The sequence below is a fragment of the Cetorhinus maximus genome, chromosome 32 (genome assembly GCF_964194155.1).
Source record: "Cetorhinus maximus chromosome 32, sCetMax3.hap1.1, whole genome shotgun sequence".
NCBI classification, from domain to species: Eukaryota; Metazoa; Chordata; class Chondrichthyes; order Lamniformes; family Cetorhinidae; genus Cetorhinus; species Cetorhinus maximus.
In genome coordinates this window covers 11825049-11844059 of record NC_135910.1, presented here as the reverse complement: position 1 = coordinate 11844059, position 19011 = coordinate 11825049, and the positions used below count along the sequence as shown (strand labels likewise).

The window sequence follows — 19011 nt, the reverse complement described above, 5'->3', positions numbered from 1 at the left end:
AATTCAACGGAAATCCTTCGACAGCAACCTGGTGGTGTTTTGATTGCACCAGGACAGGTCAGGACAGTAATGGGGTCAGAGCTGCACGCACAATCGGAGCCGCGATTGCCCACACAAAGAGACTGGGTAGCGGGGTCAGGAATGCCTGCGATAAACCACCAACACAGGAGACCCAATCGGTAACCTCAAGGCCGCCTTGGGAGCAGACAATTCCCCAAGGGAGTGCAGGATCAGATTGAGGAGAGGTTGGGAGAGGGGGCATCTGAATGAGGTTTTTTTTTTTGCCCCACTCTGGTCTCCCTTCACTGCAACAACAATTCATGGTTATTTCACTCTCTCGCTGCTTCACCCCTTTCGAAACTGTGGCACCCCATTAAATCGCAAGCCTGTTCCCACCTTCCCGGTGGATTGGACTTTTATATTATACATACACAACAAATAGAAAAATAGATTTAAAAAGTTTTGTTTTGGAATTTTATAAATAACCACCCCAGGCAGGATAATCTCGGCTTTAGGACAATTTAGGCTGGAGTCTGTCTCAAGATGGAGAATCTCAAAGGTATTAGTAAACATGACTGAGTTTACCAATGGACTGAACCAGGTGATTGGGAGAGGGGAGGAGGCAGGATAAACACAAAAACCAACCCCCCTCCCTTCGCCTTTCATGGCTCAGTCCTGTCGACATGAGGTGGAGGCAGATGAGCAACGAGAAGAGAGAATTGACATTGCTTGAAGGGTTTGGGAGTAATCCAGTGACGTGATATGGAATTGAGTCTTTTCCTTGAAGCTGGGAAATTAACCTTTCTGGCAGAGCTGTGGGAATGTCAGCCTGTAGTTCTCACTAGAACGACGGAGATTGGGGGGCGACTTGATAGAAGTTTACAAAATTATGAGTGGCATGGACAGAGTAGATAGAAGCTTTTTCCCAGGGTGGAAGAGTCAATTACGCAGGGACATAGATTTAAGGTGAGAGGAGAAAACTTTAGAGGAGATGTGTGGGGCAAGTTTTTTACGCAGAGGGTAGTGAGTGTCTGGAATTCGCTGCCAGAGGAGGTGGTGGAAGCAGGTATGATAGTGGTGTTTAAGAGGCAGCTTGACAAATACATGAATAGGATGGGAATAGAGGGATACGAACCCCGGAAGTGCAAAATGTTTTAGTTTGACAGGCAATATGATCGGCTCAGGCTTGGAGGGCTGAAGGGCCTGTTCCTGTGCTGTACTTTTCTTTGTTCTTTGTTCAAACCCAGGGACACATAAATACCATGTGTTAACCTGCAGTTCTTAGATAGCAGAACATAAGAAATAGGAGCGCAAGTAAACTGTAAGGCCCCTCAAGCCTGCTCCGCCATTCAATATGATCATGGCTGTTCTTTGGCTTCAACTCCACTGTCCTGCCCGCTCCCCTTATCCCTTTATTCCCTGAGAGACCAAAATTCTCTCTAGTCCAGTCTTAAATGTGTTCATGATGGAGCATCCACAATCCTCTGGGGTAGAGAATTCCAAAGATTCACAACCTTTTGAGTGAAGAAATTTCTCCTCATCTCAGCCCTAAATGATCGGCCCCAAATCCTGAGACTGTGCCCCCGCGTTCTAGATTCCCCAGCCCAGAGAAACAACCTCTGTGTCTACCCTGTCAAGCTTCCTCAGAATCCAGGACCATCCTTGGCTGTGAACTAATGGACCCTCAGTCTCCATGACTACTGACCCTCATGTATCCTATGGAATCGCAGTCTCCAATTCTTCCTCATTATATGTGGGGCCAGTCAGTATAGTGGGTACAAATCTACATCCTAACTGTAGAGTCTGCTTTTCATTGCACATTTGCTGATTGGATGACTCCTGACTGTTGGTGAAAAGCAGATGCTATCTGTGTGGTGCATACTTAAAGAAGATCTCCACACTGCATACAATGTGTGCAAGCAGCAGGACACAGGCACAGTCACTTGGTGAATTCAGCCAAACAACTAGAATACATTTCCTTTGAATAGGTGGCTATCGGGCTCAGTGAAGTACAGAATAATTCAAGCTGTTCAAATGGCGTCAGACCTGAGTGAGGCAAAGAGAGTGTTATAACTGAGAGTCTTTTACTGAGGGTGGGGTGTAAAGGAGGGAGTGTTATAATGGAGAATCTGATACTGAGAGTGGGGTGTATCAGAGAGTGTTATAACAGAGAATCTGATACTGAGAGCGGGGTGTATCAGAGAGAGTGTTATAACAGAATGTCATACTGAGAGTGGGGTGTGACAGAGTGTTATTACTGAGAGTGGGGTGTAATAGAGGGAGTGCTAGAACTATAAGTTTACTCCTGGTCAGTGGGACCTGTTTGAACTGGAACTTTTGGTGTTGACCTGCCTCTGACACGTCTTATGATATTGAAGTGGTCAGAATGAGTTCAAGAGACCACTGAACAAATGTTTGATGGGATGAACTGAGGGAATTGATAGAAAGTTGGGCCGGTTGTAACTAATCCAATAAAAACAGACAGGTCTTAATGGGCTTTACTCATTCCTAAAAATATTTACCTTTCCTTTGCTAAAATTCTCCATCTTCTCAGGTTTTGCACCTATTGTTTTTCTGATGGATTCTGTAGTCCAAATGCCCCCTCCCCCAAACTGACTTGAGTGGTAGGACCGACCGCAAAGCCAATCTCTGCCCACCCTACTTCATCTCGCCCTATCAGAATAACCTTCTCTTCCTCTCTCCCTCATATGTTTATCTAGCTTCCCCTTAAATACATCTATACTATTCACCTTAACTGCTCCCAGTGGTAGCGAGTTCCGCATTCTCCTCATTCTCTGGGTAAAGAGCTTCCTTCTGAATTAATTAGCGACTATTTTATACTGATGGCCCCTAGTTTGCAGGTTTTTATGGGGCAAAGGCATGGGTCTAAACTGGACAAGTTCTTTCAAAGAACCAGAACAGAAACAAGGGGCTGAATGGCCTCCTTCTGTGCTGTAGAATATTATGTTTCTAGTTTTGGACTCTTGAGCATGCAGCTCATCAAATTCTTCCATAATTTTAAAGACTTTGATCAGGCCACTCATCCACTTTCTCTTTAATAGAGAAAAGTGCCCGATCCTTTTCATTTTCTCCTGATAGTTATAATCTCTCAGTTCTGTGTAATTCTACTGTCTCATATTAAGGACCCAAATGACATCTAACTGGCTAACGGGGGGTGTTGAAACTCTCCCGGAAAGGTTCATTCCAAAGACAAAGAAGCACCGAGTTTCCAAAGCAATAGCAAGGCCGGGAAAGCAAGAACAGGAAACAAGATGGTGGCTTAGAGGGGCTCATTCAAAATTTTGAAGACAAAAAGCCACAAAGTGTTTTCACATTGCCGTTAGTTTGGGAAGAAGAGTAGGGTTGCCAACTCCTCCAGGATTGCCCTGGAGTTTCCAGGAACTAAAGATGAATCTCCTGGATCTTGCTGTGAGCCAAACCCAGGAATAAACATATCATAGGGACGTTGTGCGTTTTTTTTTTCATTTTGTTGATCCCTTTAATTAATTAGTAATGGAAATATTGGGGGGCGGGGGGGTGGGTGGGATGTGGGGAGAATTGCCGGGCAGTCTAATATCAGCCAATGGGAGAATGAAAGGTCTGTTTGCCTGTCCAGTCGGTGTAGAAGGATAGGACGACACCACGATGGGCGTACCAACTCACCGATGGCGGGAGTGGTGGTGGCGGGGGAGGTGGTGTGGGCCATCAGAGATGGCATTGTCATGGGATGAAAGCTCCAGGAACACATCCAATTGGAGTCGCCAACCCTACAGGAGGAAGGGGGGGGATCTCAGCGACCCTACCCGACTTTGGGGTCAGAGGGGCAGGGTCAAAGGGGAAAGGGACGGCATCACTGGCTCACCATTTGAATAGGCTGTTTTAGTCAAGTCCAGGACAAGACACGCACCACACAAAAAAAAAAATAAGGGAATGAGAGAGGGGTGAAAATAAAATGGAGGGGGAAGGGGGGAAAGAGTTGGAAACAAAAATAACTGAAGTGGTCTCCATGGAAACAAGTGGTAAACATTATTTACATATACACAGATCTCTGACGTTGTCATATAATATATTAATACAAGACGTTTTAATTAGAATCAAGTACTATATAAGCCCCTTTCAGTTTAAAAAAAAAACGGAAACCTGTCTTTCTGTTTCGCAGCTTTTTTTAACCAACTTTCTGGAGGTTTGCCGCGCGGACCCCCTGCTCGTAGGTGATCCGCTGGCTGATTAAATACTGCGCCGCTTGGGTTGCCGCTGCTGTCCCCGTGATCGTCACCTTGCGGTTCCTGGTGCCAGGAATAAACTCCCCCTTTTTGGAGATCTGAATCCGGGCGCCAGTCAACTCCTGGTACTCGACTAGCGTCTTCCCGCCTTTTCCCAAAATGGCACCCACCAGGTTCTCTGGCACCGCAATCTCCACCACATCCTTGGAGCCCTCGCCCAGCTTCTCTGTGGCCAGGATGGAGCCGGCCGCCAGCGGTGAGGCCGCGCCGAAGTAGCCGTTGGTGGCAGCGGCCAAGGAGCCCAGGGAGAAGGTGCCCACCGTGCTTCCGGGGGTATTGCTGCCAGCTGAGGCTTCGTTGGCGTAGGAGGCCAAGAGGTTGGCAGCGGCGGCTGCCGCCGGGTTGGCACTAGCTGCCACGGCAGCCAGGACGCCGGTAGCGGTTGCTGGGTTGAGGCCCAGGCCGAGGGAGTTGGTGTTGTATCCGTAGCTGGCCAGGGTGTTGAGCGCCGAGCTGATGGCCAGGAGGTCATTGCCAGTGAAGCTGGACAGGCCGGTGGTGAAGCCTGCCACGCCAGCCAGGTTGGCATGTCCCAGCAGCCCCGCTGCCGAGGCCGCGGCCGGCAGCACCTCGGTTGAGTTGGCGTAAGGGGAGCCGGTGGGGTTGGAGTTGGCGACGGGACCCGAGATGTTGGCGTAGCTGATGTTGAGGCAGCTGCCGCTCTGCGGGTCCTCCTGAATCTTCTGGACAATCAGCTCCACTGCCTTACGGTTCTGCTCCGCCTCGCCGCTCACCGTCACCACTCGCTCCTGCAGGTTAATCCCTTCCGGCTTCTGGGACAGCTGGACCCAGGCCCCGGACTGCTCCATCATTGCCTTCACTGTGGCTCCCCCTTTCCCGATGATCAGTCCTGCTGTACTGTTTGGAACAATCAACTTCGCCTGGAAGACAAAAACGACAAGACTGCAGGTTAGATTTCCCCATGTGACTCCTTCCCACAGGAAGCCAGAACTATAAGAGGCCCGAGTGTGGCCATGCACTGAGGCAGCACTGGGCTCCACTTTACCCCTGTGCTTTCATGGGCGCAAGAAACATCCTGACATTTTGGGCCTTTTTTATTTTAAAGAAAGTTGCAGGTTCATAGGAACACGGGACAGGAGTCCCACTCCAGAGACTTGAGCACAAAAACCAAGCTGGCACACCCTGTGCAGTACTGTTGGAGCCGCTATCTTTCAGATGCGATGATAAACCAAGTCTGCCCCCTCAGGTGAACATAAAAGATCCCATGGGCATCATTTTGAATAGTAAAGGGAGTTATCCCTAGTGTCCTGGTCAATATCACTAGAAAAACGGATTATCTGGTCATTTATCGCATTGCTATTTGTGGGATCTTGCTGTGCACAAATTGTCTGCTGTGTTTCCCACATTACAACAGTGACGACACTTCAAAAGCATTTCATTGCCTGTAAAGCACTTTGGGATTCCTGATTGTGAAAGGCGCTATATAAATTCAAGTCTTTTTCTTTTGCTCTGGTCAGAGGCACAGACACCACAAGGTCCCAGTGAGCTGTGGCGCTGAGTTCGCAGGTTGCAGTCAGGGTAGGAACTGGGACACCGCATGGTTTGTTCTGCTGAACCAAGCCGATTCCCAGATTCCATCGTTGGATGGGTGTTGGATGAAGTGGTGCAATGGGTTCACTGCACAAACCACCCTGTTCCACCATGACCCCTGCACCCACCTTCCCAATGTGGCAGTGATGGGGAAATCTCACTCACAGAACAACCAGTACTGGGCATGCATCACTGGTTAGGGAAGCACACCCGAGACTGAAAAACAGTGTAGAGGGACTTTGCCTTGTGTCTAACCATGTTGTACCTGCCCTGGGAGTGTTTGATGGGGTCAGTGTAGAGGGAGCTTTACTCTGTATCTAACCCCGTGCTGTACCTGTCCTGGGAGTGTTTGATGGGGACAGTGTAGAGGGAGCTTTACTCTGTATCTAACCCCGTGCTGTACCTGCCCTGGGAGTGTTTGACGGGGACAGTGTAGAGGGAGCTTTACTCTGTATCTAACTCCGTGCTGTACCTGTCCTGGGAGTGTTTGATGGGGAGAGTGTAGAGGGAGCTTTACTCTGTATCTAACTCCGTGCTGTACCTGTCCTGGGAGTGTTTGATGGGGAGAGTGTAGAGGGAGCTTTACTCTGTATCTAACCCTGTGCTGTACCTGTCCTGGGAGTGTTTGACGGGGACAGTGTAGAGGGAGCTTTACTCTGTATCTAACTCCATGCTGTACCTGTCCTGGGAGTGTTTGACGGGGACAGTGTAGAGGGAGCTTTACTCTGTATCTAACTCCGTGCTGTACCTGTCCTGGGAGTGTTTGACGGGAACAGTGTAGAGGGAGCTTTACTCTGTATCTAACCCCGTGCTGTACCTGTCCTGGGAGTGTTTGATGGGGACAGTGTAGAGGGAGCTTTACTCTGTATCTAACCCCGTGCTGTACCTGTCCTGGGAGTGTTTGATGGGGACAGTGTAGAGGGAGCTTTACTCTGTATCTAACCTGTACTGTACATGAGTTCTGGTGCTGTCTCTGAGGCTGGATTTAATCTCGGTGATGGCGGTGTTGCCTGTCGGCTGGGGAGCTGGTGAGAGCCCCACATCATGTCCTTTGGGGTAGGCTTGCCGTGCCAATCAGGCACTTAGCCAGTCAGAGGCCAGCTCTCTGTTGCAGGCAGCAACATTGGGGGAGCGGTGGTGGCTGCCAGCAATATACCCACCAGAGGCCCCAGATCAGACAGGGCAGGGAGCGGCTCACAGAGGGACCCCCTCCTCCAATACCAGGTCCTTTAAGTGCCTGACAATGAGAGAATCCCCCTCCCCTCCCTCCGGGGAGCCCGAAAGTAACTGCAACAGGGTTTGCTTTTCGAGCTCCTCATAGCGACTGCCACTGCCTTACCCCCACCTCCATCCCACGGCATCCTTTGAATACCAGCGGCAGCGGGATGGGGCCTTTAAGTGAGCATTAATTGCCGACTGAAGGGCTTCAATTGGTGGAGGGGAGGGAAGGGAAGGGCGTCTGTGGGCCTTCCTAGTGCAGAGGTGGTAAGGGAGTTGGGAACTGCCTAGCCTCCAGCCTGATTAGATGTATCCCCCCCACTGCACTGCCTCCAAACCCAGCCTGGGGTGGAGGGCATTAAATTGCGCCCTGAGTGTCTACGATGAGAAAATGTCCCATTCCCCCGACACCAAAATCCCTACCCTGATGTGTGTGAAATTCAACAGAGTGATTCCAGTCCTGAAACCTTCGTCCGGAGGTTTGGATTCACCGGACATACAAGGGGAAGATTTGCCTAGAAATGCGGCAGTCAAATCACAAACCTGTCTGTAATAAATGAGTTTGTAACAACGAGGACACAGAGGCTGGATGTTGCCTTTCGTCCCAGCAGCTGATGCCTGTACCAGCTGCTGCCACTGGAGGGAGCAGCCGGCATTTAGAATCACCTGAGGCAGATGAGCTTTGGAAATTGCAGAAATTATTTAACTGTCCTGGGAATGCCATTGGCAAACCAACTACATGGGAGAACTGGATTATCAGGGATGTTAGGAGAAGGCTTACTGAACTCAGCCAAGGGAAGCAACTGGATTAGCAGCGGTGATATATAAAAACTTGCATTTGTATAGCACCTTTCACGACCTCAGAACATCCCAAAGTGCTTTATGGCCAATGAAGTTCTTTTTGAAGTGTAGTCACTACTGTAATATAAGAAATGTGGCACACGACCAGCTCCCACAAAACAGCGATAAGCTAACTGACCAGATATTCTGTTTCAGTGATGTTGGTTGAGCAATAAATATCGATTATGAGACGAGGGAAAACTCCCTTATGCTTCTTCAAAATAGTCGGTCATTTATGGCACAGACAGAGGCCATTGAGTCCATGCTGGCTCTCTGTAGAGCAATCCAGTCAGTACCAGAATCCCCACCCTATCCCTGCAGCCCTGCAAGTTTATTTTCCTCAAGTGCCCATCCAATTTCCTTTTGAAATCATCCATCATCTTCGCTTTCACCACCCTTGTAGGCAGTGAGTGCCAGATCATTACCACTCGCTGTGTAAAAAAAAGTCCTTCCTCACATTCTCCCCCTTGCCCAAAACGTCAATTCTGTGTCCCCTGAGTCCTTGTACCATCAATGAATGGGAACAGCTTTTCTTTTTTCTACCTCATCTAAACCTGTCCTAATCTTGTACACCTCTGTGAAATCTTCTCTCAATCTCCATTGCTCCAAGGAGAACAACCCCAGCTTCTCCAACCTAACCTTGTAACTAAAAGCCCTCATCCTTGGAACCATTTTGGTAAATCTCCTCCACACCCCCTCAATGACTCTCACGTCCTAAAGTGTGGTGACCAGAACTGGATACTATTCTAGTTGGGGCCTGAACAGAGCTTAAAGTTCAGCATAACCTCCCTGCTTCTGTACTCAATGCCCCTATTTAGAAGCCCAACACCCCCTATGCTTTGCTAATCACTCTTTCAATATGTCCTGCCATCTTCAAAGATTATTGATGCACAGGCATCCTCTAGTCCCTCTGTTTCTGCACACTCTTTAGAATTGTGCCGTTAAGTCTATATTGCCTCTCCCTATCCTTTCTGCCAAAATGCATCACCCCATACCTCTCTGCATTAAATTCCATCTGCTACTTGTCTGCCCATTCTATTAGCTGATCTACATATGCTGTTGCAGTATATTGATATCATCCTCACTGTTTGCCACTCCTCCAAGTTTGGTATCATCTACAAATTTTGAATTTTACTCCGTATTCCAATATCCAAGTCATTTATATATAGCAAAAAAAGGTGGCAGTCTTAGCATTGATCCTTGGGGAACACCACTGTCTACCATCCTCTAGTCTGAAAAATAACCACTCGCTGTTTTCTGTTCTTAAGCCAATTTTTAACCCAAATTGACACTGACCCTCCTATTCCATGAGCCACAATTTTGTTAACCAGCCTTCTGTGTGTTACTGATGTCTTAAAATCCATCTAGACAACATCTTTTGAATTCCCTTCATCAACCTTCTCTGTTGCTTCATCAAAAAATTCAATTTGATTAATCAAGCATGATCCATCTTTTACAAATCTGTGCTGGCTCTCCTTAAATAACTCAAACCGCCTGTTGATTTTTTCCTTGATTATTGTTACCCACTATGGATGTTAAACTAACCAGCCTGAGGTTGCTAGGATTGTCCTTACACCCTTTGCCACTCTCCAATCATCTGGCACCTCTCCATGGAAGATTGGAAGATTATGGCAAGCTCTTCCACCATCTCCACCCTCACTTCCTTTAGCAACCTGGGATGCAAGTCATCAGGTGAATTATCTACCCTAAACATAGCCAGTCTTTCTAGTACTTCCTGGCTCTCAATGTTCATCCTATCCATTATTTGTTCTGCTGATATTTTGTCAGATTCCTCTTCCTTCTAAACACTGGTACAAAGTACTCATCCCATTCATGGGATGTGGGCATTGCTGCCTCTGCCAAATTGGCCTTGTTCAGAGTCAACCACATTGCTGTGGGTCTAGAGTCACATGTAGGCCAGGCCAGCAGATTTCCTTCCCTAAAGGACACTAGTGAACCAGATGGGTTTTTGCAACGATTGGCAATGGTTTCATGGTCTTCATTAGACTTTTAATTCCAGATTTTTATTGAATTCAAATTTCACCATTTGCCATGGTGGGATTCGAACCTGGATCCCCAGAGCATTACCCTAGGTCTACTGGAATACTAGCCCAGTGACAGTACCACTATGCCACCACTTCTATCCTATCCTGCCCTGTGCCTCTAAGCATATATCACCCTATCTGATGCCAACAGGACTCCACCTCTTACTACTCGCTTATTATTTACATGTTGGTAGAAGATTTTTGGGATCCCTTTTATGTTGACTGCTATTCTCTTCTCATACTCTCCCTTTGCTAACTTATTTTCCCCTTCACTTCCCCTCTCAACCTTTTGTACTTGGCCTGGCATTCGCTTGAAGAATTCACCCAATATGCATGATACACCGTTTCCGTTTCATCATAATCTCTCTCAGCATTCCAGGTGTCTTTGTTTTGGCTTCGCCTTGTTGGAATGTACTTAGCCTGTACCTGAAGCATCTCTAGATCATCCAATGTTCCATTATGGTTCTTCCTGTCAATCTTTGGTTCCATTTTACTCTGGCTAGATCCCTTCTCATCCCATTGAAATTAACCCTCTTCAGATTTAAACATTCTACTTTAGATTGTTCCTCGCTCTGATCTAAACCTTATAATATGATGATCACTCATACCCAAGTGTTCGCCCACAGACACTTCCCGGCACCAGATCCAGCAATGTTTCCTTTCTAGTTGGACCGAAAACATATTGATCGAGGAAGTTCTCCTGAACACATTTCAGAAATTCCTCCTCCTTCTTACTCTTTGCTCGACATTAATCACCCAAATATTGATTGGGGTTAAGTATGCCAGTATTACCACTCTACAATTCTTGCACATCTCTGTGATTTTCCTACAGATTTTTTCTTCTATCTCTCTTTCTGTCATTACATGGAGGCCTGTAGGATACTCCCAGTAGCATGATCATACCCTTTTTGCTTCTCTTAGTGTCAGCTGTGGCTCAGTGGGTAGCACAGGCATCTCTGAATCACAAGGCTCTGGGTTCAAGTCCCACAAATCAAGGCTGACACTCCAGTGCAGTACTGAGGGAGCTCTGCATTGTCTTTCGTACGAGATGTCAAACTGAGGCCCTGCCTACTCGGGTGGATGTGAAAGATTCCGTGGGACTATTTTGCAGGGGAGCTCTCCCCAGTGTCCTGATCAACATTTATCCTCAATCAACATCACAAAAAAACAGATTATCTGGTCATTATCACTGCAGTTTGTGGGAGTTTGCTGTTCACATATTAACTGCCGCATTTCCTACATTATAGCTGTGACTACACTTCAAAAAGTACATCATTGGCCGTAAAGCACTTTGGGACGTTCTGAGGTCATGAAAGGCACTATATAAATACAAATCTTTTTTTTTTCAAATATAACTAAATTGATTCTGTCCTTCCCCCTCACAGCCATCCCCTTTTCCCAACACAACAATGTCTCCCCTAAATCAGTACTGCCAACCCCATCTCCCTTTTTTCCATTCCCTGTATTTAAACCTTGAATATTAAGTGTGCAGTCCTTACCATTTTTAAGCCACTTTCCTGTTATTGCCACTACATCCTTTTCCCACACTGCTATTTATGCTTGTAGCTCACCAATCTTTATTCACCACACTTTATGCATTTCATTACATGCATTGTAAACCTGTCTTTGTATTCCTCATGGTCTGCAACTATCTAATATGGATCTATTCCCATTCTCTAGTACTGCCCAATACACTCACTTTATGCACCATATTCCTCTTATCCACTTTTATATGCCGGTATAAAAACAAAAAACTGCGGATGCTGGAAATCCAAAACAAAAACAGAATTACCTGTAAAAACTCAGCAGGTCTGGCAGCATCGGCGGAGAAGAATAAAGTTGACCTTCTCCTCCCTCCCAGAAACATGATAGGGCCCCCCTTGTCCTCACTTATCACCCCACCAGCCTCCGCATTCAAAGGATCATCCTCCGCCATTTCCGCCAACTCCAGCATGATGCCACCACCAAACACATCTTCCCTTCACCCCCCCGGCGGCATTCCGTAGGGATCGTTCCCTCCGGGACACCCTGGTCCACTCCTCCATCATCCCCTACTCCTCAACCCCCACCTACGGCACCTCCCCATGCATACGCAAAAGATGCAACATCTGCCCCTTCACTTCCTCTCTCCTCAACGTCCAAGGGCCCAAACACTCCTTTCAAGTGAAGCAGCACTTCACTTGCATTTCCCCCAACTTAGTCTACTGCATTCGTTGCTCCCAATGTGGTCTCCTCTACATTGGCAAAAGTAAAGTGATACATCTAAATAAATATCAGTAAAGCTCCTAGCACAGGAAAGAAACTTTTATGACTGCTGATTCTGCAAGTCCAACAATCCCTCGAGTTTATGAAATAGAAATAGTTTCTCTTTCTTGATGCCAAGGTCAGAGAAACTTTCTGTGCTGCAGGACGTTTGTCCCAGAAAGACTGACAAATGGTTAACCTAATGTAGGTTTGCAAACTCACCAGGGATTGTCAGAACGTGGTAGTCAAAGACGCTGAATTGCTGTGGAAATAGCACAGCGTTCATAGTCGAAAGAGAGCCCCGGGCCAATTAGTGCCTAATCTGCTTCACCAGAGGCTTGTTACAGACAAGCTGTCCAGATGCAGGACATTCACCTCTCTCGCCCGCCAATAAGGGGCCATTGTCAAGGTGGCAGATCCATGCCAATGTCTATGCGGTGGAAGGACAGGGCATGAGGTACACTGAGTGCAGACCCATCACTTCCTGGTACATGACGAGGAGGAGGCCGTTCAGCCCCTTGAGCGTGTTCTGCCATTCAGTCAGATCATGGCTGATCCGCTTATGAGTTCCATTTACCCTCCCTGGTTCCAAACCCCTTAATACCCTTTCCCATCAAATATCTGTCAATCTCATTTTTAAAATTGTAAATTGGCCCCCAATCTCAACAGCTTTTTTGAGGGGAAGAGAGTTCCAGATTCCCACTGCCCTTTGCGTGAAGAAGTGCTTCCTGACGTCATCCCTGAATGGCTTGGCTCTAATTTTGAGGTTATAACTCTCAGAGGCTCCTCACAACCTTTGGCAACACTTCATTCAGGAACATTGTTCTTGACCAGACGCTGGTAACGTTACATGACAGTATTTGTCAACCTAGGTGCAGTGGATTGCTCTCTTGAGCTAGGGTCAGATGACCAGGGAAATATGTCACTCCATAGAGTTGAGCATATAATCCCGGCTGTACTGTACTCCCAGTGCAATGCAAAGGGAGTGCTGCACTGTTGGAGGTGCTGTCTTTTGGATGAGACATTTATCTGAGGTCTCCTCTGCCCCCTCCAAGCGGAGGTAAAAGATCCCACAGCCACTACTCTGAAGAAGAGCTGGGGAGTTCTCTGGGTGCCCTGGGCCACATTTATCCCATGAACAACATAGCTAAAAACTGATACTTATCTCATGGCATGTGGGAGCTTGCTGTTCACAAATTGACTGCCACATTTCCTACATTGCAACAGTGACTACACTTCAAAGGTTGGCTGTAAAGTGCTTTGGGAGTGAAAGGTGCTACTTAAATGCAAGTCTTTTTTTTCTACTGCCTTGGAATACACTGTCGGCTTGCCTATTGTCTTCTCGTACCTTGTCCACGTAGCTGCTCTTACGTGTAGCTATTTAACTACTGAGGCATCACAATCAGACCTTATCCACTATATACAGTAAGTTTCTCTCCCAACAATTCGCACACACACACACACTTTCCTGTAGGGGGTCACTGGATAATACTCTTGTCCAGGATCACTCCTTGATTTTTACGCTCCCTAGCCTAAGGATACAGAGGCCATCAGTGCACTCTGGGATCACTAAACTCTGAACTGGTCAGGGATTGGATGGAACCTAAGACTTTCTTGGCTTGTGTGGCTCCGCTATTTGTCAGACACACTCCCAAAGGATAAGTATTGAATGGTTCTGAAGAACCATGAATTCCGCTTCCCACTGTAGGTCCACCTTAGGGTGAGCATTCCACAATGTCAATGTGGCCCTGCTGTCTGAATAATAACTTGTATTTATATAGTGCCTTTAACATAGTAAAACACCGCAAGGGGCTTTACAGGAGCATTATCAAACAAAAACATCGAACAAACAAGATGATATGAAGCAAAATGATCAAAAGCTTTAAAGTGGTAGGTTTTAAGGAGCATGTTAAAGGAAGAGAGAGAGGCGGAGAGGTTTACGGTGGAAATTCCAGAGCGTAGGGCTTCGGGCTGCTGAAAATGGCCACCAATAGCAAAGCGATTAAAATCGAGGCCAGAATTGGAGGAATGGAGAGATCTTAGAGGCTTGTGGGGCTGGAGGAGGTTTGAGATGGGAGGAGGGGTGAGACGAGGGAAGGATTTGAAGATGAGAAGGAGAATTTTAAAATGGAGGCGTTGCTTAATGGATGGGCTGCCGATGTAGGTCAGCGAACACAGGGGGTGATGCCAGAACGGGACAGAGAGGATGCAGGCAGCAGATCCTCTCTTTTTGTCTAATCTCCTTGGAAGGAACTGGAACATTGCGCGCAAGCATTGGTTCCCATGAGTCCCCGTTGCCGTGGAGACTAAGCTGCAGTTTTCACACAGAACAGAATGGGGCTGGAAGATTGCATTGAGCAAGAGGACAATGTTGCTACGAGGGGAGGGGGTCCTGTGTGTGTGTGGTGGGGGTGGGGAAGGAAAGGAGGGCTGGTCAACTATTCTACAATAGGCTTTGAGAATTAGCAGATCAAGTTTATTCTGTAGCACTCGGAGACTTGAGCAGAGAAGGGCAGACATTATATCAAAGGCATTTTCGATTATTCAGCCTCTAAGCAACCATTGCCAGATTCTCTTCCTCCTACTCACTCTCTCCCCTTCCTCCTATTTTCTTTGTCGTCATCGTCTTCATCGGGGAACAACAGTGCCCAGCCCTTGCAATCCTCCATCTTGTATATTTTTACCCACTTCCCGTTCCCTCGTCCCTTCATCCTACAGAGAATGCTGCCTCCTGCTCTCACAGATTCAGGCAGATTCAGACGTGGAGAAGGGCTGCTCAAGTAGAGAGTGTTGTGGCTAATCTACTGTGAAGGGGTGGTGGGGTTGGGAGTGGTGGGGGGAATGAGTTGAGGCTGGTAAAGGGAGAAGAGCATCACAGCCGTTGACTCCAGTAATCTCCAGTCCTCACCCCCAGTGTTTTCTGTCAGAGGTCACTGGCTGATCACTAGCTCTTATAAATCCGTTTCCTCAACTTTCAGGTTGTCCCCAAAGTCAATGAAGTATTCTTGAAGCGCAGGCATTGAGACAGCAAATGTACGTACAGCAAGCTCCCCCAAACCATCGTCAACGAGGCACAGGTCAGCAGTGTGATGGAATACTCTCCACTTGCAGCTCCGACAACACTCAAGAAATGCAACACCATCTAGGACAAAGCATCCCGCTTGATCAGCTCCCCATTCACCACCTTAAACATTTACTCCCTCCATCGCTGATGCACAGTGGCAGCAATGCGTACCATCCACAAGATGCACTGCAGCAACTCACTAACTCTCCTTCAACAGCACCTTTCAAACCCACGACCTCTACCACCTAGAAGGACAAGGGCAGCAGACGCATGGGAACACCACCACCTGCAAATTCCCCTCTGAGTCCCACACCATCCTGACTTGGAACTGTATCGCCATTCTTTCACTGCCACTGGGTCAAAATCCTGGGACTCACTTCCGAACAGCACTGTGGGTGTACCTACATCACGTGGACTGCAGCAATTCAAGAAGTCGACTCACCACCACCTTCTCAAAGGCAATTAGGGATGGGCTATAAATGCTGGCCTAGCCAGCAATGCCCACGAATAAAAGAATTAGATTATGGCCAGATTGTTGTTCTGGTAATGGGTGAGGTATAAATATTAGCTAGGCCCACAGGGAGAACACCTCTGCTCTTGTATGTATAGCAGCCATGGGATCTTTTACATCCACCATTGAGGGTTTAAAGTCTCCTCAGAAAGGCAGCACCTCTGGAGCGCATCGTTCACTAGGTTATGCGGTCAAGACTCTGGAGCCAACGCTTAGCTCTAAAGGGTTCTGGGACACTCAGAAGTGAAAGGCGCTATAGAAATTTTCTTTATTCTTTAATGGGATGTGGGCATCACTGGCAAGGCCAGCATTTGTTGCCAATCCTAATTACCCTTGAACTGAGTGGCTTCCTTCGCCATTTCAGAGGGGCAGTTAAGAGTCAAACACATTGCTGTGGGTCTGGAGTCACATGTAGGCCAGGCCAGCCAGTTAAGGATGGCAAATTTCCTTCCCTAAAGGACATTAGTGAACCAGAAGGATTTTTACAACAATTGTTGATAGTTTCATCGTCATCGTTACTGAAACTAGCAATTCCAGATTTAATTACTTGAATTTAAATGCCACCAGTTGCCATGGTGGGGACTTGAACTCATGTTCTCAGAACATTGGCCTGGGCCTCTGGATTACTAGCCCAGTGACATTACCACTACACTGTCATCTGCCCCATAGACAGAAGGGCTCATGCGGGATTTGAACCTGGGATTTCTCGCAAGTTCATGCAATGAAAATCCTGAAATGAGAATATTACCACCGACCAATGAGCCTTGAAAATAAGACCATAAGACATAGGAGCAGAAGTAGACCATTTGGCCCATCATTCAGTGAGATCATGGCTGATCTGATAATCCTCAACTCCACTTTCCTGCTTTTCCCCATAACCCTTGATTCCCTTACTGATTAAAAATCTGTCTATCTCTGCCTTGAATATACTTAACAACCCAGCTTCTACAGCCCTCTGTGGTAAAGAATTCCACAGATTAACTACCCTCTGAGAGAAGAAATTCCTCCTCATCTCTGTTTTAAATGGGTGACTCCTTACTCTGAGATTATGCCCTCTGGTCCTAGGCTCTCCCACAAGGAGAAACAACCTCTCAGAATCTACCCTGTCAAGCCCCCTAAGAATCTTACATGTTTCAATAAGGTCGCCTCTCATTCTTCTAAATGAGTACAGGCCCAACCTACTCAACCTCTCCTCATAAGAAAACCCCTCCATACCTGGAATCAACCTAGTGAACCTTCTCTGGACTGCCTCCAATGCCAATATATCTTTCCTTAGATAAGGGGACCAAAACTGTTCACAGTATTCTAGGTGTGGTTTAACTAGCGCCTTGTATAGTTTTAGCAAGACTTTCAAACATTCCCTTTGAAATAAAGGCCAACATTTCATTTGCCCTCCCTATTACCTGTTGAACTTATATGTTAGCTTTTTGGGATTCATGCACAAGGATTCCCAAATCCCTCTGTGCTGCAGCTTTCTGCAGTCTTTCTCTATTTAAGTAATATTCAGCTCCTCTATTCTTCCTGCCCAAGTGCGTAACCTCACATTTTCCCACATTATATTCCATCTGCCACTTTTTGCCAACTCACTTAACCTGTCTGTATCCCTCTGGTAGACTCCTTGTGTCATCCTCACCACTTGCTTTCCCATCTATTTTTGTACCATCCGCAAATTTGGCGATAGTACATTCACTTCCCTAATCTAAGTCATTAATATATGTTGTAAATAACTGAGACCCCAGCATTGATCCTGTGGCACTGCACTAGCTACAGGTTGCCATCCTGAAAATGCCCCCCTTATCTCAACTCTCTGTCTTCTATTAGTTAGCCAATCCGCTATCCATGCTATTATACTACCCCCAACACCATGGGCTCTTACCTTGCGCACGGTACCTTATTGAATGCCTTTTGGAAATCCAAATATATTACATTTACTGGTTCCCCTTTATCTATCCTGCCTGTTACCTCCTCAAATAATTCTAATTAATTTGTTAGGCATGATTTCCCTTTCATGAAGCCATGCCTACTCTGCTTGATTAGACTGTGTAATTCTAAATGCACTGCTATTACATCCTTCATAATAGACTCTAACATTTTCCCAGTGACAGATGTTAAGCTAACTGTCCTTTAGTTACCTGTTTTTTGTCTCCCTCCCTTTTTGAATAAGGGTGTTACTACATTGGCAGTTATCCAATCCTCTGGGACTTTTCCAGAATCTAAGGATTCTTGGAAGATTACTACCAATGCATCCACTATCTCTGTAGCTACTCCCTTTAATATCCTGGGATGCAACCCATCAGGTCCAGGGGACTTACCGGCCTTTAGCCCCATTAGTTTCCCTAGTACTTTTTCCTCTAGTGATAGTTGTTGTACTTATTTCCTCTCCCTCTTTTTCCCCTTGATTATTTAGTATTGGAATGCTATTAGTGTCTTCTACCATGAAGACTGAGGCAAAGTATCTATTCAACTCCTCTGCCATTTCCAGGTTCCCCATAATTATTTCCCCAACCTCATTCGAGCTTTTCCTTTTTTCCACCAACCCACCTTCACACCATCTTCGCCGATCCTTCCTCTCTGCAGAAGCAGACACAGTTCCTATTTGATCCCGAAACACTGGGCTGCTTCTTCTGGGCAAGGCCCGCTCGCTGACGCGTAAAATGACGCAGGGTGACGTAAGGCGGGCGTCCCGACATCACCCCACATCATTTACATTTTCAGGTTGGCGGGTGCACAGCCAACTCAGCTGCGTGCCCACCAACCTGTCAACGGCCACTTAAGGCCATTAATAAAGTAATTGAATCAATCAATGGACCTGCCCGTCCAACCTTAAGGTTGGCGGGCAGGCCGGGAGCCCTGGTGGGCTTCCAAAAAGCATGAAACCTCATCCACGGGCGGGATGAGGTTTCATGAGGGTATTAACATAACATTTGTAATAAATGTCTAAATAAAATAAATGGACACATCCCAGCTCATGTGACAGTAGCACAAGAGGGGACATGTCAGTAATTTTTTTTCTAATCTCTATTCAATGTTTCAAACCTGAGCCGATATCCCTGAGGCAGCACTTTGCGAAAGAGGACACTCCTGGCTCAGGGAATCTCCCCCGCCCGCACAGGGAGTGCATAGCGCTTCCTGGCAGACGTCATGCTGGGTAGGCCTTAATTGGCCAGCCCACGTAAAATGGCGGCGCACCCCAACAGGGTGCTCTGATCGGGAACCTGCCCGCTCCTGCACAAATCCCCCCTCCCACCCCGATGG

At 47.0% G+C, this 19011-nt stretch overlaps 1 protein-coding gene across 1 annotated transcript in view; it reads right to left on the bottom strand.

Annotated features, from left to right (window-relative positions):
* Positions 1 to 944: 944 nt before the first annotated feature.
* The window catches only part of LOC144671396 (RNA-binding protein Nova-1-like), a 190159-nt gene continuing 172092 nt past the window's right edge, over positions 945 to 19011 (bottom strand). Inside the window, exon 4 of the mRNA XM_078533288.1 lies at positions 945 to 5164. Within this exon, the coding sequence (XP_078389414.1) occupies positions 4166 to 5164 (999 nt within the window). The 3' untranslated portion in view covers positions 945 to 4165. The remainder of the gene's footprint in view (positions 5165 to 19011) is intronic.